This window comes from Monopterus albus, unplaced genomic scaffold (genome assembly GCF_001952655.1).
Source record: "Monopterus albus unplaced genomic scaffold, M_albus_1.0 scaffold142.1, whole genome shotgun sequence".
Taxonomy (NCBI): Eukaryota; Metazoa; Chordata; class Actinopteri; order Synbranchiformes; family Synbranchidae; genus Monopterus; species Monopterus albus.
Genome location: NW_018128022.1, coordinates 339,722 through 361,793, shown reverse-complemented (window position 1 = coordinate 361,793; position 22,072 = coordinate 339,722). Strand labels below are relative to the sequence as shown.

Here is a 22,072-nt window from a genome sequence, read left to right as displayed (position 1 = left end):
GTCAAATATGTGACCCCAAGACTTCTGACTGCAGGTTTCACACATGAAGAAAAAAGAAAGATCCAAGGTGTTTCTGTACCCTAGGAATGGGGCCAGATGGGGCACAAGTCTACTTAATTACTAAGATGTAAAAGGTTGTTTAGCTATCCAATTTTTGTATGGCTGTTACACAGTCATTTTTGGTTAGAAGAAATGTGTAGCTGGATATCATCATCAATGATAGGATATCCCTTTAAAACCCCTTATTATATGCCCAAGAGGAAGCATGTAGAGGGAAAATAAGATGGGACCCAAAACAGAACCTTGTTGTACACCATACAGTTGAGGTGCAGATGATGTTTTTGAAACATGACCTCAAATTAAACTTCTGCTTGTTGTCATACCACTAAGGTTTAATAACAGTGCTTTTTATTAGGGCTGTTTAAAACTCTGATTCCAGCATAAAGTTACTTTGTTGCATTTATCTTATCTCACATGTAAAAAATTCCTGTTTGCTTTGAACTTGCAGCCAGAAAACTATTAGCTTTCAGTTTGTGCAGTGAATGACATTATCAGCTCTATGAGGTGGGTGGAGGGAGACACCAGTGAATTCCTCAGCACAGTGAAGACAGGTTCCACCCAGCAATTTTCTACACCCACATTTTAAGAATGTCAAAAATCTACCTGATTGGAACTAGTCAATAGTGAAACATTAGTCATCTACCACCATTGTTCTAATTTAGCCGTGTGAAAAGGAAAGAAGAAGGAGCAGAGAAAGTAATAACATTTAGATGAGGAAATCTGTCACAGGGTCCAAATGAAATAAAAAACAACAGACAACTGTCACATTATGTGGCATTTTAATATACAGTACATACAAAAAGCATGTGTCAAAACATTTTGTTGTTGAAGACAATGAGACAAAGATGTCAATCTTATTTGTTTAAAGTCAGGATCAGTGATTTTAAAGGAAGGCAGTAGTTTAGGCATTTAGATGCCATATTATTCATGTTGAATACAGTTCAGGAGCTGTAGCTCCATTTTCCTCTGTCACCATCATATTCAGTAAGAACAAATTGAACCTCATTTCTTTCCTCATCTGTATCTGCTCCTTTCCTTATCCTTGGACTTCTTTGGGGACCGGCTGCGGCTCCTGTCCTTGTGGCTGTGGCCTTTATCGTGCCCCTCTTTTCCATGTTTGACCCGGAACTTGCCGTGTTTGTGGTCCCTGTCTCTGGAGCGGGAACGTGAGCGGGAATGAGACCGCTGGTGGCCAATTTTTCTATCTCGCCTGCTCTCCTCGCTGTCCTGGAAATGTCAGAAAAGCAAAGGTGTGACACAGTGAGTGTTTATAAAGGTAAGCAAGGTTCTATTCAAGACTCTACCTTGATTAGCTTAGTGTTGACCAAAGCAGAAAATACTAATTTTAGTCCTTTGGTTGCTTAATTGAAAAGTGCTATAGACATAATTCATATGGAGTAACTTGCTGGACAATTTTGGTCACTATGTGGAATATTTTTTAAAATTTAATTTGTATGGAGGCTTTTTAAAAACATGTTTATCTGTTAGCCTTACACCTCGTTGGAACAATGATCTGTTCTTCCTGAAATTAAAAACCCTACTGTCACAGATACCTGTACGCCTCTGTCTTTCTATATCATTAAAAAGCTGGTTCTGATAAGTGAATTTACAAGTGACTACTAGAAGGTATCCTCTGCCACAGCTCAGTGTACCATCTCATAATTACGGTATTACAGAGATTTCAGTTTTTGATTTTTAAATTACCAACAATTTCTAAAAATAGAATCCCTTTATCCTGAATTGGTAAAAATGCAATAGTAGATCAGGTTCAAGACGGTTCACAGCCATTTCCTCTATCCTCATAGCATAACAATATTAGAATACTGCTGTTTTGGCTCAAAGCATTTAGAAATAAAATTTATGTGTGAAGGAAGATATGCACTGAAAGTACTTTGTGCTTTTTGGACTTCCTGCTGCCTTCGTCATCTGAATGATGACGGTGCCTCTTGTCCTTGTGCTTTTTCTCAGATGGACGATGGCTTGTTGCCTCCTCTTCTTCATCGATTAGCAGGTCATACTTGGAACTGTAGGGGAAAGTTGAGGAAATCTCCAGGCAGCTCAGAAAGTCAGAGGTTTGCCAAATCAAACTAAAAAAGGAATGTCCACCACAATAAAGGCTATACAGTTACATACTTCAGACATACGTTTTGACATGAAGTGGAAAAACTGGAGGATTAAGACCCAGCCTATTTACATATAAGGATACTCTTGTTTAGGCTTCACTTGATCCTTGAGAGCCAGTTTGGATTGCTTCTCCACATCCTTCTCATAGGCTTTGAAGTCCTCTTTAGTATACTTCCCCCCTGGGGGAAAAAATTGAGGCCATGACGATAAGATCTCAAAGTTAACTCAGCGTGAGGAGGATAACGACACAAGACGCAGAAACTAGACTTACACTGGCATAACACGTTCCTGCTTCACAGTAAAAAGAGAGACATTCAGCACATATAACCTACAGTGGCTTCAGTACCTTTCCCTTTCCATTTGATCTTTGCGACTGACTGGCTGAAGTCCACATGAATACGTCGATCATCAATGAGCACATTGTCCATTTTGAAATAGGCCTTTTCACAGTCCTCCTGCTGTGGAGATAGAAAACATAAAAATGAAAGTAATCAAAGTGAATATTAAAAATATGATTTTCTGACTGGTAGGTCTTAGAGCTGCAACTATTATTTTCACTATCACTTAATCTACAAGGGGAAAACTTTCAACCAACTCTAAAGCTTGCTCTTTTTTGTCAGCTTCTGGCTTTGCTATATAGTACTTTGGGCTAGAAATGGCTTTTAAACTTTAAATTGGTCTAAAGACGTTAGACTTTTTAGTTTTGAGGTCAGCTTTTTGATATCTTTTATACTTTTTGTTTTCTGGCTGATGACAATTTTAGGTGAATTTGGTTATCCTTCAGCCTCTCCACTGCTTTTAATGGTAGAATGTTCAGGAACCTACAGTGAGTGATATTCCTTTTCTTCCCGTGATCCATCCTTACTGCAATTTTCCTTCTTTCTCTTATTTCTTTTTTCACCCTTTTTTCTGCTTTTGCCTTCTTTTTGTTTTGTAATTTTATTTCAGTCAGCTTTTTTTGTTCGGCTCAATTTTCATATCTTTAGATGCACAAAACATTTCATCATTCAGTAACATCTCAGTAATTTGTGTTTTCAGCAGCGTATCTCCAAAAAAAAAAAAAAGGCGCAGCACAAAGTCAACAGATCTTAAATTTCAAGTGACTGGTTGAAAAACAAAATTCAAGGTCAAAACTTTTCATTTTACAAACTAACTTTCTCATATCTTCTACTCAAACTCAACATACACAAAGTGGAAAACCAAATTATTCTAAATGAAAGCAAGTTTTGGCTGGAACTCACTGACTGCAGGATAGAAAATAAAAAAACAACTATTTCCAAAAACATCCTTCACTTCTATCAGATATCTGAGAACAAAGGTGGCCTTCACTGTTTGTGGTTATAAAGGAGACATCTGGTATAAAGTGCCAACCACATTATACACTGTGATACTATTGCTTGTCCCATTTCAGGAGCTGCCTCCGCCTGTGAATGCAATTCATAATCACTTTTACAGATGTAAAGCCAGAAAGCAAAACCTACACCCCCCACCTCACCAAATGACATGGTCTAGAGGATCTGCTATCCCCAGATCAACCCACTGACAAAACTCAAAACTAAGGGTGCATATGGTGTCTTGAAAAGGTGTACAGTAAAGTCATAAATTTTCCAAGGGGAAGTTGCTCTTAAGCGGCTGAAAAAATGGTAAATAACAGTTACAAACTGGAGAAAATACAACACCCAGGTTTACAAGTGCTGATGTTTTCCTTCCATGACAGAGAGCTAGCTAAGCGTGTCCCATGTTTCATGACAAATACAGTATAACGATTACTTCTCTATCTTAATGACTAACAACCCATGTGATGATTATCGCCTCGTCATTTCAAGAACAAATAGTGGACTTTATAATTCCATTATTTACATCTTTTAGGGGTTTTTCCATCTGTCACTTTCACCAGATATGCTGTATTTACTAGTGACTCATGAGCACCTGATGGCACCTTTGATGAGAACCACTTGAGCACACCATTAAAGAAGTGACTGCACAAGGGTTGGTGGGATACTGATGGCCGCTACAGATTCTGACAAGAGAAAAACTGCGTTTAGAGGCTCAACAGACTTGTTCACCCATCATGTAGGTTATACTAAGGGTCATGTTTCCAGACGTGGTGTGATTCAATCATATTATCAAAAACAACACATTTGTACAACTCAAATTCTTTTTTCCCAAAGCTGAGTTCTGTCATTTTAGGTGGATATTACCACTGATTTGTGTACAAGTGGTCATTTTCCTGATAAGTTTGTTTTTAATGATACAAAAAGCACAGTGTTTCAGATGATGTGACAGCATTGATTGGCAGCCTGATGCCCTACCTCCACCTCTGGTTGCATGGCTGCCCCCATGTTTGCAATATTTTGGCTTTGCTTTTGCATAGTATCAGGAAGTGGTCACATCATTTATTTTTATATACAATCTATGGGGATGGCAAAAAACCCCAGGCTTTCACACAGAGGGTATCAGTGAAAAACTGAAAGGTTGTGATGTCATCAGGCAAAGCACTGCAGTGGCCAATCAAATACCGGTAGTAGTATCTGGAGCCCTTTGACCATTAATTTCAAGCTGTACTGTAAAGAAGTTAGGTATCACATCTTGTTGTTAAATATCTACAAGGTCAGACATAACTTATCTTTTCAAAGGGCTGAGAAATTAATCCATGCTTTTATGTTATATTATTCTTGCCACAGCCAAGGAGCTGTAGTGTGTCTGCAGATGTTTCAAAATGCAGGCAAACTACAGGGAGCACATACTCCAGCTTTGGCTTCTCTCCACTGAATGCCAGAAGAGATGGAAATTAATATAGCTTTGGTGACCAATCCATTATTTTATAATAATCTCTTGAAGGTTTCCTGTAAACAGCCAAGTAGTTCGGTATTAATTACAGATAAATTTCTAAGACCAATTTTGTTCTTAGTTAGTCCACAGAGTTGTACTGGGTTTATTTGCTTCCAGATGAATTTCCATGAAAGAAACAGCTCAGTGTAAACCCCTGTTAATATACTATTTACTGTTTATTTATTAATAATTTGAAACTGCATTCTTCATTTATGCTAAATTTGATTGTTTGTGGACAAATATAACATTTTGCATGTGTAGTTCACCTTTGGTCCTGTGAAGAAAGCCTCCAGTTTATGCTAGCTTAGTATTTAGAAATGAGTGGAAGCGTACCAAATGATCATGCTCTAATTGTACCTGTAATTAGTACCAAATTATATGGTTCCTTTCAGGAAACTTCTTAGGACATTAATTAGTAATAAACCGGGATTTACAGACCTGTAAAATAAAGCTTTGCCATAATTTTCACTGTTATTATCTCTACAAGGTGAAGGCCCTGAGTATGTTTCTGAATTGTTGTGTCCATGCAGTAACTGAAAGTGTCTTAGGGGGGGCTAACGCAGTGTTCTGATGTCTGAGAAGCCTTCAAAGTCACATCTCTGTTACACCACCAGAAAGAAAGTGAATAAGCATGTTTTTCCAAAAAGTTGAACTATCCCTTTAAACTGTAAACATCCCCATACACTTTGCATAACAAAAAAAGTGTCACAAATGTGCTCGTGGATACTGAATGCCACGTAAACACAGAAGATGCTCACCTTTTCAAACTCAATGAATGCGTAACAGAGGGAGTCTCCACTTTTCCAGTCTCTGATGATCTCACAGCTACACAAAACAGAGTAATGCAAAAAATAATGGCTTTGTTAAAATGTGTTGACAATGTTCAGAGCTGATCCACAAACTGACATGAGCAATTTGTGGTTTTATATTAAAAGCCTGAAATAGAAATCAGCAGCACTATACACTTTTTGCAGATGAGGACAAGGGACCAGTAACATTACTGGGTTTACCCGCTGCATGGCCACTCTGTAAACAAGGGAATAGTAATGGTATTTTTGTTGTTATTGTTATTATTCTCTCTTTCAAGCACACAAAGTCTGCGTCTTAAGAGGACTTACAGTAATTGAAATAGGCCCAACAACTAACATAAATACAGAGGACTGTTGAAGCAGTTTTCCACCATATTGACAACTTTCTGACTTTAAAATAAGTGTTATGACAGTGAGTTTTTACTTTAGATTAATGACAAGCTGCTAGCAAGGTAAACAGACAAACCATGACATTTGCCCCACTCAGAAGTCCCTGCATCTTGCATTCACTATAAAGTGTTGCTCCCTGTAGCATCGATTTTCTTTCTACCTGTTCTGCAGACAGGGTGGCCACCTTGACTCAAGTTCCCCTGAGCTGTCTTATAAAATTCAAAATACAACCACACTTCAGACTTAGTCCTCTTAGAAAGCAGAAAAATCGTTGAAGCACTGCTCCTGTGTTCTACATTGTGTTCAAAACAAATGCAGGGTGCATGCTGCACCCGCTGCGCCTGTGTCTGGCTGACTGTTACTAACTTTGGTGATGCAGGTTATTAGTTAACCCTTTCACTGGGGAGTGTTTTTACAGTGTGGTAATCAATTACGGTTTTAATAACTAAAATATGAAACAGTGATACTAACAATTTTATCATAGTTATTAGCAGGTATGATGACAAAATATTACTGACGTAAAGCTAAATGTTAGCACATATAAAATTGCCACATAAACCATTTAAACACAAACTAGCATTATGTAGGACTTGGAGGTTAGAGTCACCTTTTGATGGACCCAAAGCGGGAGAAGATAATTTCCAGGTCCTCATCTGTGGTCACCGGGTTCAGTTTGCACACAAATAACACGTTCTCTGGAGGCTTCACCTCTGCATCAGGGAGGTCACCCACCTGCAAGAATGGGGAACAAAAGAGTATAGCAGTGTGTCAGGCTGCATACTGGTATGTCTAGTAGAACACTGAGAGCAGATTTCTTCTTCTCACCATCTCCAGCAGAATGGCCTGCGTCTTGGCATCTTTCTCTTTCAGCCTCTCCTCCAGCTCTTCTGCTCCTTTTCCATCTGTATCGTCAATCACTTCATCTGCTCCAATTCTGCCACTCTGCACAAAGCATTTTCTACATTTATTCATACATTTTTCATTTTTATTCAACCACTTTAGATTTTTGAACCATGTGTCATCTTGGTATGAATGTTTGCTTTTGGATATTTGTATTGCTTTGTACTGAAATGAAGGAATCATTATAGCTTTCTTTAAGAGTGTTCCAGTACAAGAACTTGTTCTACCTGACCGGGTCTAACCTACAAACAGCTGGCCTGTGAAGCCTCCCAAGGCGGTGAATGATCAGCTCATCAACGCTGGATTCCCCCGGAGCACAATACCTGTTTGTTTTAACTGCTTGAGGCCAGTGTGTCTGCTGCATGTGATGTGTTGCTGGTTAACCAGCGGATTAATGACCCATGATGCTACTGTCGGTGCTACGCTACCTGTTGGAATTAATTTCACTACTTTGGGACTGTATGTGGTCATGTGGGGGAAGACACAGCAACCACTGGTTGGATTTACCGACCTTGGAGCTACTTGGAAGGGAGTGATGTTTGCACTACTCGGCGCAACTTATCGGTAAGTTTAAAAAAAAAAAAAAAACCCATATGTTGCATGTCTGTTGATGCGTTGTTTCTGTAACAGCAAAAATTGTAAGGCTGGAGAAGTTACTGTGTCTGCATTATGCCAGTGAAAATATGGGGTTTCTCAATTACCTGCTTTGTTTTTTTGTGTGTTACACATCTGTTTTTTTTGGTGCATATACACCATTGTTTACCTCTCAATGGAAGAGAAATTCAAACTAAATAATACCCTTGCAGTTCGCTGTGCTGTCCACTGGCAACAGGAGCTGTGTGCGTTCACAAACTATTCTCCTGTTTCTAGCAAGAGGCTCTCTGGTTTTATCGTTCTGAAGTTATTAAAGACTATTTGAAGTTATGATGGGTGCAAAGCTAATCTAGAGGTACCCCAAATTAAACAGTAAATGGCTGGAAACTAGCAAAATGAACAGCCATGGGGACTTCAATCATTTGAACTAACCTGAAGCTCCTCCTGAGACACCTCACTATCTACCACAGTCATCTGTTTTGTTTTGTTTTTTTTGCAGGATCCATAAAGTCTGGTCTTCTGTCTGTGTTAGTGTGGCACATGCAAACACACACATGCTTCTAATTCATTCCTTGTGGGGACTTTACATTGACTTACATTCATTTCCTATAGAATTATCCTAACCTTAACCACAACTACTACTTGCCTAGCCCTAACCTCAAAATATGTGTTCCGCGGGGACCCATCGCTACTCTGACTCTTAATGACTGTGGTTATGGTCACATGACTGGTTAGACAGACAAAAAAGACAATAAGTTTCACATTGTATCTAGACCAAAAGCTTTTCAGCTCTGTTTTTGAGACACGTGTGTAACCGCCACGCTCCCATTTTTCAGCTTGTGTATCACTCATGTTTTATGCCTGTAACCGCGACCTAAAGTGTATTTTTACGTTTGGCTCAGAAAAGGTATGTTCATATTACAGCGAAAAAACAAGGGCCTTGCGCTGCGCACTCTGTACCAAAACTCAGAAATTCCCAGGGTGCTGTACAAAATGGCGCAGCTACAATACTAATGTTACTAGCAGTAGATCATTAATGAAGAACAGACTGTTTTGTTTTTTTTTAAACATATCCTACAACATGACAGAAGGGCCAATCACTTAACACCCTGTAGTTTGTTTAAAGCAATGCAAGCACTTTGTGTGTCAGAGTTTAAAATATCTGTATCAAGTATCTTTAAAAACTGAGATGAAACAAGTGTTTCACTTGACACAAGGCAGGAGACAAAAGACTCTTAGACAGAATCAAATTAAATATCCATCCATCCCAGCTGGGTGAGAGGTGTGGTCCACCCTGGACAGGACACCAGTATAACACAGGGCTGACACTTAAAGACAAACCACACACACTCACTCCTATGGGCAATTTAGAATCTCCAGTGATCCTAAGCTGCATGTCTTTAGACTGTGGGAGGAAGCCGGAAAGAACCTACGCAGGTACAGGGAGAACATGCAAACTCCACACAGAAAGGCACCAGGTTGCCTTGGGCTCGAACCTGGAACCTTCTTGCTGTGAGGCAACAGCTCTAACCACCGCTCCACTGTGCCACCCCACAAATTAAATATTGGTAGGGTAAATATTTCATTAACAAGAGGAACAAGGAAGCTCACAAATGACATGACAAAAATACACTTCAGGTCATATTTACAGGTGTACAGGGTTAGTAAAACATGAGCTTCTATGCTGCTTATGTAGAAAGCTGAACTCATTAAAATAGGAGTGTATCTGTTCTATCACATGCATGGGAGGCAGACCACTGCAAAACACTGCATAAAATACTTTCATATAGACACAGTAAATCCACAGAAGAACTGTGGCCAGCTCTCCAAGAATCTTGGATCATCCTATCGCTCAAGTACCTTGAAAAACTGTGTGCAGGTGTACTGAAGAGAACTGGAGAGGTTTTAAAAGCAAAGGGTGTCACTACAAATACTGATATGATTTAGCGCACCTTGTATGAAGTTGACTGTTAAATAAAAACTAATTATAGCATTATTTCCTAAACTTTAGTTTTAGTGCTAAAATATTTGCACAGTGTATTGTATGTATTAATCCATGACTCTGAGGATGACAACAAGTGCTGACTATAGGGCTGACCTAAATCCAGTTTTCTTTTGAGTCACATTGGCTACTACTGCAACAACTATAAAAGACAGATTTCAAAAAATGCAAACAGTGCAAACATGATGCTGAAGTTGGCAGCTTCTGCTTAAACAGCGGTTAAGGGTGGCTTAAATGACAGTGTGACCAACGTTACAGGGATTGTCCAGGTCAGTTTTCAAACCTGAGCACACAGTAGTCCTCATTTTCCAGGAAGACACAATGTGTTTCAGGAAATTTTACTATTTGTTTCCATGGCTTTTCCTGGACTAGAAAACTGGCTTAAAAATGTCTTCCTTTTTCACATATGCAGTAGTGCTACCAAACACATGTATACACTCTTAGGTGTGTTAAATCAGTAGAGCTCCCCTTTTATGAAGTCAAACAGCAGCAGTGTACTCACATCTAGCTGCTCCTTGGTGGGTTCAGGCGATCGATCGGGGACTGCCAGGTCAGGAGGATCATCAAACGGGTCTTCCAGGATTACTGTGTGGTTTATCCTGATTTTTAAAAGATAGCATTTTTTTTAATGATTGTGAAATTTTTGAGTTTTGTCTGAAATATGACAACAAATGCAACACTGAACCAATTACGGTACTGATACAAACACCAAAGTACATTTCTGCCGATTTTTGTTGTTGTTGTTGTTGTTGTTGGTGGTGGTCCAGTGGTTGTCAAACCTCTGGAAACACCATTTATCTACCTCACCTGATATCTTGAAATGGAATAAAGTCCTTGTCAACAAAGGTCTCATTGATTTTGGCCAAGACATCCATGCCTTCTGTAACTTCCCCAAACACAGTATGGACTCCATCCAGGTAGTCCACGTTCTCACCTGTGGTAATCAGGAACTAAGAACAAGAATACCAACAAATTAAGTACATCTTGCAGTGAAAACATGATCTATAAGTTATATGTGGTTTTTACTTAAAACCAAGCAAACAAACAAAATCAAAAACATCATGTGCACACTATTAGCCATAACATTTATCACACCAAAGACCAGACAAGGGGTCCATGGCTCAATATAACATGACAGTATATTAAATATGCCATTTTTTATCATGGACACTGTCATGATTTCGCTTTGAAAAAATGAGGATACTCTAGGGTTTATTCAGCTGATCAGCTCAAGTATAATGCATATGATACACAACATACAAGTTACTTTTTTAACTTGAAGAACCCACCCAGATAGTGTCTAAAAACAAACACACAAACAAACAAACAAAAAAAATAACACATAAGATGATGTTTTCTTATGTGTCTGATCTGGAATGTTTGGGCACCTGCAGGGAAAACATTAAGATGGCTGTTCATCTTATTCACCTGAGAACCATGCTGATCACTTCCATTATTCACCATGGACACAGTGCCCTTCTTTCTGTGTTTGATGCGTGGCGTTTTCTCTGCATCAAAAAAGCGTGCCTGGTCCCCATAGAGTTTACTAATCATGCACAGAAGAGAACATTTGTCAGTGTTGAACTTGTTGTGCCCAAGAAAAAAAAACTTGTCATGTTGGTGACTGACCTATAGACAGATTCTCCACCACGGCCAGTTCCAGTGGGATCTCCAGTCTGCACAATAAAATCTCTCTGAAGAAGAGATGAACATAATGTTAGGTACAGCATGTGTAGCACAGACTCAAAACTGGGCAGATAAATTATGAAAGTACAGTATCTTCACCACTTCACTGAAAGAGCACCATGAAGATTTTCAGCATTAACTCTTATACATTCTGTTACATGTGTCTACTACTGTATTTGGTAAAATCAAGACATGATGGCCAAGAAGTCCAATAATTTAACTTAATGACTAAATGAATGAATGAATGAACGAACTAATAAACAATAGTGAAATCATCCAGCTGACTAAAGACAATAAGTAATTTCAGGCTTGAGCTTTTCACATCTGGTCTGTGACTGTATCGCCCTCTTCAGGCGAGTCAACATGAGTTAGTACCTTGTTTGAACTGAACATGCGTAAGACGGAAGCAAAGCTCTTTTACCAAGCTTTGCAGATGAACGTTTAGTCTCACCTGAACATTGTGGATGAGGCAATAATTATAGTACTTTATCTTGCATAATTTCAGAAAGTTTAGGCAAGCTGCAAAAGAAAGCACAGAGATTAACGTTAATGGTGAACAGACACTAATTAATAGCATTTCTCGTCTAGTTAACCGTAGAACATAAGGCTAAATAATTTCATGTGCTCGTTTATTCCGATGTTGTTGCTGTGGATGAATTAAATATTAGGCAATATTTTAAAAAAATGAAAACAAACAAACGAGCTAACAGCGTTAGCTAGCACCCCTTCATCCTATGGTTTAGCCTGCCAGTAGCTTACTCTGCTATCAACCAATTCGCGAAATTAGATGCCGTTATGTTGTGTGCAGGTGGCTTTGTTTTCGTACTTTTAGGCCTTTCGTCTGTAAACAAATCAATTACAATATCACCCAGAGTCGTTTCAAGGAGCACTGCCATGCTGACGTTCGTGATCTCGCGAGAACATCGTTTAGATTAGAAATTCCGCACGCCTGCGCAGTGGATGCGTCTTGCTCAATGTTTTGTTGAAGCTATTTTATTGCTTATTGCTGTAAGCTATGTTAAATCAACACAAAATGGAAATGATAGGGTTAGCAGTTTCTCTTACATTTCTTCTCTTTGCCTCAATAACACGCACAGAGTCGTCGCCTAGGCAGCTCAATACGGTAAGACCTAAATATTGCGGTAACATAATGATGTTGATGTTAGCATAGCGTTAGCTTACTGATCGAGGGTTGTCATCATTGGCAGACATCATGGTGCTAAACCTCACGCATCTTTGTGTTTCTTTTTCCCGTTTTTTAAACACTGATGCCTGTAGGAAAATATCCTGATTAACGTGACAACGGGGACATTGGCGGACACACAGCTACGGGATTCAAACAACTTGCAGGTATATGGCCACATACAATGTAATAAGCAAATATCCAGATATGAGGCATTTTCAGTCAGTTGTGCAACACAACAAAACAGCCAAGCCTCAACGCTGTTATTTCTTCTTTCAGATAAACTTAAACATTTCGGTGAGTGAAGAGCAGGTGTTGGTCAATGACATCCCAGTAGAGCTGTCAGGAGTCACCAGGTTTAACTGTCAAGCACTTCTCTGTGAGTTTTCCTCACATCGCTAGGATGTTCATCAATTATGATATATCTAAGTATTAAACTGTAATAATCTGAGAAGAAAATACTAATGTAAACGGCAGGAAAATACCCTTTACAAGTCATTTGTACTTATTGCTAAATTTAAAAACGTGAAGATACTTTAGATTTTCCATGTCACATTAGTATTTTGGGAGTGCTTTATAATGTGTGTTAGTTTGTGACGATGATAATTTCCTGTTGGCATTTTGCTTGATAAATGACCTTGATGTTTAATTCATAATCAGTTTTTATTGTTAAGTTACTGCTATTTATTGATGGTTTCAGTAAAGTCTCATCCTTGCATATTCAAATGTAAACTACTGGAGAAATGTCATTTAAATACTGATTCGTGTTTTTCCAGTGGACAGCATTAATGGAAGCAGTGAGTTTGAATCTGGGGATCTGGTGTCCACTGTCACCCGGGTGATGGTCAGCCAGAACCGGCTATACAGTGACTCAGAGGAGGTGGTGGCTCTGCAGGTGTTCAGTGAAGTAATAGAGATGGAGGGCAAAGAGGTAAACACCTTTTTGGAGTCTTATGAGTCTCTTATGGGTCAAATTACATTTTTGTGAGTGATTCTAAATAAAGCATGACAGAAAACACTTGATCGTGATCATTGGAGACACAATACCTATAGAAATGTCTTTCTTTTGGGAGGTCACCTCAAAATTCACAACCCTGAGTTACACTGTGTTGTATATGAAAAAAAAATTTTTTATTTATTTTTTTGTAAGGTGATTCTATTCAAGAGTAAGCGGTATAAATAATGGATGGATGGCATCAATTAACTTTAGGAAGCTTGGGGTCCAGTATTAGAAAACGTGATTCAAGTTGTTTAAAGGGTGTGTTGAAAAAAACTTTTAAAACGTAATCTACCTTCACATAGCATCACTAAAGCATTCTGTATTCATGGATGAAGTCTATCATCCTTCATTTTACAGCAGATTGTTCTGTTTTATTTAACCTTTTTACCTCATGACTGATCAAATACAGTAATATCTGCTTGCAAAGATGATTTGTGGGGATGTACCAATACCACTTTTTTCTGACCAAGTACAAGTACACTGAGTACTCACCAATACAAGTACTTAATAATACTGTTTCTACTATAAAAGTTACAGTTACCTTAAAAATGATGGAGACAGTTTATATTTTCATGAGGTTTACCTTCTGATTGTGGTTAAATGACAACAGGAGGCTGTGCAAATTTGAAAACTGATAAACACAGCACTGTTCCTGTTGAATGTAACGTTTAACTGTCTGAAGGTCTGTAGCCTACTACATAACATACTGGAATACAGTGGTTTTTAGCCTTTGTAGAAGTGCAGCCCTCTGTCAGGATGAAATAATTGGGAGCAGATAATATCACAGTTGGTAGTTTAAGTGTTTCATTTAACAAGGGTTCATTTCCTTAGTTTAAACTGGCTTCTGTCTGTCGCTTCACCCTGTCCTCCAATATTGTTATCGGTTCATTTGGAACAGGAATATTTGGATATGATTTCATACCATTTGGGTTTGAATTATTTAGGTCCAGCAGCCTGACATGTGTGAGGTGAAGATACTGATGAGCCCAGATTTCCAGAAGCTAGCTCAGTTTACCAACATCTACCCCATCGGACACAGTGAGATCTTCAGGGTTCCCCGGGAGAATGATGTGGTTGTCACAGATCCACCAAATCATAGAAAAGGTATGAAAACATTTGTTTTTTTCTGATCTTATTTATTATTATGCAAATATGCAATAGGTTCTTAGTTTTTTTGCACACATTTTAAAATAGATGAAGATCAGCTGATGTCCCAGACAACCAGCCAGTACCCCCTGAAGCACACAGAGACCACCCAGGAAGAAACTGCAGCTCCCGGAAAGCTTCCAGAGACACCTTTGCGGATGGACCCTGACCTGCTGTATGATGTCCGATATGATGATGAATTTGATGACAGAGAGCCCAGCCAGCTGGATCAGATTCAGATGGAAACTCCGCCCAAAGAATTTATATCATCTTACTCTGTAAGCAAAGTCTGGTGCTAGATCTAGTTGATGACATGTACAGCTTCCGAGGTGTCTAGCCATTTCAGCAGGGCAGTCGCCAATGGCAGGTGTGGTTTGTTATGCTGGAAGATTAAAATCGCTCACTTTCTGGATCCCCATGAAAACAGGCTGTTGGGGGTCAGAAGAAAGTTCATTTATTTGTAGGGATGCACTGAAATGGTTCTGTTGAAGGTGTCAGACATCCAGTGTTTGTCCACCAGCAATGGCAAATACAGCACTTGTTCTTCTTTGTAACGCGATGCAAAATAGGTTGAAAATTTTAAATTGGCCTATATTGAAGGGCACTGTCTGACTTTGTCACAGCTAACAGTAGTGCTCCTACATATCCTTCCGGGGGGTTCTTCATACGTGGATTAACAGGTTAGCCAGATAACTTCGATAATGATTTCACATGATCTCAGATCTATTGGTTCTCTGAAAGTCTCGCAGGACTTGTTGTAATGGCAACATGTCTGTAATCTCAAACCTGCTCCAGAGCAGGTTTGTTCACAGGCTTATTCACTTTAAACAAGATAACTTCACTGATTTGAAGGGTTTTGGAGCAGGAAGCGACTCACTGAGATTGGAGCAATTATAATAAGACATGAGTTCAAAGAAAACAGACTGAGAGGTCGACGGGACCCTTTGGCCTGTCCCAAACTGTTCCTAATGAAAAGATGCCGCTCTACTCAAGAGGGAGTAATGTACTGAAGTAGACTGTTGGTGCCTCATATTAGGGGCAGACAAAGAGGAACTCCATTCTTACCACCTCACAGTCATTGTGCATTGACCTGAGATTTCTACAAGTGATAAATGTTCAAACTATAGACAACTGTACTTTAATTTGTTGAAATGTGTTAAACCATTATTTGTAGCAAAAGGTGAAAAGGGTTGTGTTGTGCAAAAGAAACTAAATGTGGAGAATATCAAACTTGATTTAAAATTATTTGATTATTGAGGCAAAGCTATGAAGAAAAACTCTAATAATAGGGTAAAGGTAGTAGAGCTAAGCGTAACACACAAGGGATGTCAAATTAATCCTCTACAAAATTATTAATAAATGAGGATGATTCAGACATCCCGTCTGAGCTGGAATTCCCCTTTGTAATTTATGCTCCGGCTTCGATTTGTTGGATATATGAGCATGCCACTGTGCACAGGATTAGGCTACTACTGTATTTACGCATTTAACACAAATTATGCCATCATATCAATCAAAGTAGCGGACATGCAGTCATGGTAACCTTACGGGTTTAGCTATGCATTTAATTTTTCAGCTACTTTTACCAGATATCTCTCCGCATTTTGCAGAGTTCCGCTTTAGCAGTTACCAATTAGACTTACAAATGAACTCTTAATTCTTTTTCACCGCCCAGCAGAAAGGCTTTCTCTGCTGTGGTGACAGACTGCACTCGCCTTAGACATCTGCATGTAGCCAATCAGAAACCAGCTGATCAGGGTTTCAACTGTCTATATATGTAGTCTGGTCATTGACTGCTGATAGCGTGCACTTATCTTGGATGATTGAATCCAGCTTTTCTAATCCACAACTGGTGGAGGGTGAAGAACTGAAATATCCAGATAACCTTACCCGACATTAGAAAATCCAGGATTATTCATTTGATCTAGGATCTGTTTAGCGACGTACGAAGAACACCCCCTGGTCACTACTGATGTTTTGAAACTGGGAATTGTTATGACTTTCAAAAAATTAAACAAGCTGTGGGAAAATGTTTGGTTAGTATAGTGAGCTATATGAAAAGGAGATAAAAGAGTTATTCAATAAGATGACTGACAGAAAAATAGTTGGCAACTATTTTAATAATTGACAAATGGTTTTAGTCAAAAGTGCCTAACATTTTGAGGTTCCCATTTGCTGGGGAGGATTCGGTCTTATGTAATAGTTAACTGCATACCTGTAGGTTTTGCCTGTTGGATGGACATTTGATGATAGTGCACTAGAAATTACAATTGGCTTTTTTTCATTATGTATTTTCTTCTGATATTTCATCAACCCAGAAATGAATCGAGAAAATAATCCGCAGATTCACTGATCTGAAGTGAATATGGTTTAGTGGGAGCCCAAATATCAAAATCAGGAAACTTAACAAAATAGTCATACATTGCAGTTTAACTGGCCAGTGTTGACAGAAAAATAATATTTTACCAATACAGTGTTGTTTTTTGAGTTGACACCGGTCATTACTGCTGTAAATACATTCAAACTCAATCAAGGATGTGTGCACAGCAGGGGGTAACAGTCACAATATCATGGTGGCTAGCTAATTTGACTCATAGTGACATTGAGAAAGAGTAGCTAGTAGCAGTAATGACACTAATGCAGACTACATGAAGTTGGCTCTACAGGTAGTGATAAATGGCCTAGCACGTGTAGCAGCTCATGTCTTGGCGTCCATCCTTTCCTCAGGCCATGTGTCAGTGGGTGGAACAAGTGAGGGAGCGTCTCAGGCACTTCTGCTCCGAGTCCCTGCCTCTATTCTTCCTGGTTATGTGGGTGGTGGTGATTGGCGTTGTCGGATCAGCAGTCATAGTCAAGATCTTGGACATGTTCTTCCCAACTTGTGAACACAAGTGAGTTTATTATACTGGGTTTATGAGTGAACAAATCATCTGCTAAATGACCAGGTGACCTCTGTTAACAGATTCTCTTCAAAATGCTTAATTTTTTCCTCTTTTTTAAAGGCACATTTTTCACCTAAACCCTGTCACTCTAATGCCAGAAGATGAGAAGCACACACTGTTGGAGAACATAGAAATAGAAGCAGAGGAAGAAGAGAAGAAGCCGTGAATGAGGATTGATTGACCAGCTCCTTCATTTCCAGTTTGTTCTTCAACCTTGGTTGCATTGTGACATTTTCAGCAAGGCCTGGTTTGGGCCCTAGATTATGTTCAGATTTGTGATTCACTAGCTTTTCACTTGCCATGGAACAGGATGTGGTTTAAGACCGACTAAACCCAGTTTGCTGCTAGTCCATTTGAATCCCTTAAATTTAGTCCCGTGATCATAGTAGAAAACAAAGTTAATGGTTCATACTGCTGAATCTCAGCTGTGTAGGTGTTGTGGTGAAGTCTGTTCCCCTGTTGAGACACATTACCCTTTCATTAAAATTGTGTTTCCCGTAGCACACACCCCACATCTCGATGGGGGAACGGACTGTCAGCTGTCAGATTAAATTTTGTTTTATCATAACTATATTTAAAAATACAAGTCACTCTCACCTTCAGGTCCATTTGGTAGCTGCTGTTTATAAAGATCTCCTGATATGGTCCACAGCTTTGCAACTAAGTAAAGGATTAGTTTTGTGAATTTAGCAAAATGCACTTATTAGAGTTCAATGAGAAGATCAGTACCAGTCTTATGTCCAGCAAAAAACTATTTATCTTAGTTTTAACACAAAGCCAGAAAAAAGGGAAACGGCTAGTCTGCATGACATATTGAATCTTTGAACTATTTGGAATGTTTTGTAAATTTATTAAAAATAGAAGACTGAATTATCCCATTTACAGTAGTTTTCAGACCCTTGGTTAAAGCACCTTTGGCAACAACAACAGCCTGAAGTCTTCTTGACAATGAAGCTGCAAGCTTGGCACCCTTCTTTTGGAATTTTCCTCCATTCTTCTTGGTAGAATCAGTCAAGGTCAGCCAGGTTGGATGGGCAGCGTGGTGCACAGGCATTTTTCCAGAGATGCTCTCTTGGGTTTAGGTCCGGACTCTGGCTGAGCTGCTCCATGACTTTACAGAATTTCCCTGAAGCCACTCTGTGATTTCTTGGCCGTATGCTTGGGGTCGTTGTCTTTCTGAAATGTAAACTTTTGCCCCAGCCTGAGATCCTGAGCATTCTGGGGAAGGTTTTCAGTCACGATTGCTCTGTATTTCCTAATTATATGCAGTGCATATGATCAAGCTGTACAAGCATCTCAATGACCACTGATAGGAGCAGGATGCACCAGAGCTTAATTGCAAGTGTCCTAACAAAAGGGTCTGAATACTTATGTAAATAGGATAGTTCACTCTTTTATTTTTAGAAAATGAATTTTAAAAAATCCTCCATAAACCTGTTTTCACTTTATTGTTGTGAATTACAGCAGAGCCACTGTTATCCTGGAAGAGGCCACTCATTCACTCAGGCTTTTCCTTTATCTTTCTGTATTGGCCACATGATGTCATTCAATTGCACTAACCCTGTGTGTCTTGACTAAGCAGTCGGTGAGATTGCTTCACTTGTTTCTGGTGCCTCTAGTGTAGAGTAAAGCAGTCATAAAACAGTTTCATCTTTGGTGTTGCTCTGTCCGTCTACAGTGTAGAAACCAAAATATTTCCACACACCAGCATGACCTTGCTTGCTAGTGTCCTCCATTTTTTATTTCTTTAGCTTCATTTTCTTACTCATTGTGCCAGCAGAAGTTCAGGCTGATTGTTCTTTCTGCTGGACCACAAGGCAAACTGCTTCAAATGGTCTGTTTTGCTTATTGACTGTACATTTTCAATTCAAACACCTTTCAACAGTTTGAATATTTACTATTTCTCCTTTGGGAATAAAAGTTTGAAAGTGACACCCCTAAACAGTGAAGATTCTGCAAAGCCAGTGCATCTTGTTCAGAACTAGGCAAGAATGAAACAGAAAGCATATTTCATTAAATGTCTCCAGGGTGCTTTAAAGTGTTCAGAAAACATCTGCAGTTCCATGCCCATTAAGGAAACTCCATTTACTGATGAATATCAGAAGCTTGACAGTGAGACTGATTTGTCAGGGTTTTTTTTTGCCTTGCACCATTTTAGGAGAGACAGTATAAGTACTGTAGTACTAAGTATGTACTGTTTAACAAATTAATATGAACAAAATGAACATTTTATGGGCTGCATTCCGTGAATTGGTCGAAATCGAAAACACTTTATTATAGCCGTTGACAGTTTGTCCTCAAAAATGTTCCCACTGCTAAAAATGTTAGAGAAGAAAACTCTAAGGCAGCAAATGTCATACAGTGACTTTATTCTAAATGGCTAAATGTGAGACTTGTGCTACAAATGAAGACAATACAAATACGTACTGTAAAGCTATTATGTTAAAATCTGTTGTCACAGATACCTCTGATGAAATAAGGTAATACTGTATATAATCTAAAGCCTATTATCTGGAAATGAATATAAATCTTGCATCTGCACATTCACTGTTTACCATTTGCCTGCCACACCGCTTTAAACAGTTATATCTGAATGCCATTACTGTGGAGAGCACCTCTATTTGAGCCCTTCTGCCCACTGTTGAGGCTCATATGTTGATTGTCTTTCTTCACTGTGCCTCAGTGACTGTTTTGGAGATTCTATCACTAAAGGGAGGAATTTTAAGTTATTTAACTTTGATTTTGTGCATGCTTCGTTACTAATAACTGAGAGTGAGAGTGTTCAGGTTGTGCATACACCAAGACAAACGATGACTGGACTGGTGTAAAATACAGTGTGTCCACAAGATGTACCACAAATTCAGAAGTGCAAGTTACAGTCAAATGAAAGAATCTGCACTTTGTTTTGAATTTGGGACTAAACACTGGTGTCAAACCTGCACCTCTTTTTTTTTTTGGTAAAGCTTTTGATTTATAGACAAGGGTAATGATGAGATGATGAACCTCGCGAGTATCACTCCCAGTGTTTCACTTGGCTGTGTGTGAGGAACCAAGCAGGCTAGGTAGGCTATTGGTCAAAAGGTGGGTTGTATTCATCCAAAACCTGGCAAGTGATTACAAAACTCGTCACATTTAAAAAACATCCTTAAAGCATCAGCTTCAGAGCAGCTGAGGTCATGACTCTCTCCCCGGGGATTAGTTAAGCTGCAGGATGCATGATGTGCTGCGTTAGCAAAAGATGCATGTGTAGTCTAGCTAGTGACTGCTGTTTGCTGTTGTAGCAGCAAGTAATACATTAAAGCTAGGAAACTGCATGAAGTCTCGAAACAATTCAGCCTCTATTGGAATCTGCATTAAATTCTAAATTGATAAATTTGATACCACAGAGTAGTGTAAATGACACTAAATTACTGTTCAACAATGTGCCAAGCATGAATTCAGATCTGTTCTTGAAGAATAAAACATCAAATGTTTTAATTGCTCATTGTTTATATGTTATTAGGTGTTACTATTTTGGGGCATTTGTGTGTGTAAATTGTATGAATTACAGCTGGACTGTGTAATTGGTTCTAAAAGTCTCCTGATTAAATGCTGTCCTTATGACTAGCACATTTATGTCGTGTTTGATTACGGTGGTTGCGCAGGTATCTGGTGACTGAGCAGAACGCTTCAATAGGAACAGTCTTTAACATTACACAAAATTCTTGAACAATTAAGAACTGGGTCTGTTTTGGACCACTTTAGCCTGGTTTGAGGGTAAAACAATATTTTTCAGGCATATTGATGAATGTAGGAACTATAATTAAAGTTAGACTAATAAATAGACCAGTATTAGTTTATCATTCATAAACTGGTATCACTGTAGATCAGTTAAGTTTCACAAAACTGTAGTATGGAAATGTAATAATGATACAATAATGATTAACCTCTGGACAAATTTGAGGAAAGCTGCTAGTCATGCATGCTCTCAGCGCCGTCCCTGGTAGGCTACTGGTTAAGGTGCAGCGCCGGCCCGGGTTCGAATCAGGGCTCCGTCAGGAAGGGCATCCGGTGTAAAACACTTGCCAAATGTCAACAGGAGAGTAGTCAGTGTGGTGATTCGCTGTGGCTGCCCCTGAACGGGAAAAGCCGAAGGTGACTTTCTATTACTTGCACACAACCCAAGAGTAGGATAAACCTTAAGTGAAGCATCATATCAAAACCACTGAACAACTACAGACCTCTCAGCCTGACATCTGTAGTTATGAAGACCTTTGAGAGACTGGTGTTGGCCCATTTGAAGGACATTGTAACATTGTAGACCCCCCGCTGTTTACCTACAAGGCAAACAGGTGTCAAGATGGCCCTGCAACACCTTGACTCCCCAGGGACCTATGCAAGTCTCTTCTTTGTGGACTTCAGCTC

At 39.2% G+C, this 22,072-nt stretch overlaps 2 protein-coding genes across 3 annotated transcripts; one reads left to right on the top strand and one right to left on the bottom strand.

The window, feature by feature from the left end:
• Positions 1-822: 822 nt before the first annotated feature.
• Positions 823-12,344, bottom strand: ppil4 (peptidylprolyl isomerase (cyclophilin)-like 4). 2 transcript variants are annotated; one of them, XM_020614109.1, is made up of 13 exons: positions 12,266-12,344; positions 11,849-11,916; positions 11,341-11,405; positions 11,140-11,257; positions 10,519-10,661; positions 10,214-10,310; positions 7,041-7,157; positions 6,823-6,947; positions 5,775-5,841; positions 2,531-2,642; positions 2,267-2,363; positions 1,952-2,084; positions 823-1,287 (listed from the first exon to the last, which is right to left on the bottom strand). In XM_020614109.1, exons 1-13 carry the CDS (start codon positions 12,291-12,293, stop codon positions 1,075-1,077), a joined length of 1,383 nt encoding a protein of 460 aa, XP_020469765.1. In that variant the 5' UTR covers positions 12,294-12,344; the 3' UTR covers positions 823-1,074. The 2 variants fall into 2 exon arrangements, with proteins under 2 accessions (XP_020469765.1, XP_020469764.1); XM_020614108.1 differs by having other exon boundaries at positions 12,224-12,308.
• A 45-nt stretch (positions 12,345-12,389) lies between these two features.
• Positions 12,390-19,080, top strand: ginm1 (glycoprotein integral membrane 1). Its single transcript, XM_020614110.1, has 8 exons — positions 12,390-12,520; positions 12,676-12,747; positions 12,860-12,959; positions 13,357-13,511; positions 14,525-14,684; positions 14,775-15,004; positions 17,454-17,617; positions 17,729-19,080. The coding sequence occupies exons 1-8, from the start codon at positions 12,413-12,415 to the stop codon at positions 17,832-17,834; spliced, it is 1,095 nt and encodes a 364-aa protein (XP_020469766.1). The 5' UTR covers positions 12,390-12,412; the 3' UTR covers positions 17,835-19,080.
• The last annotated feature ends 2,992 nt before the right edge of the window (positions 19,081-22,072 follow it).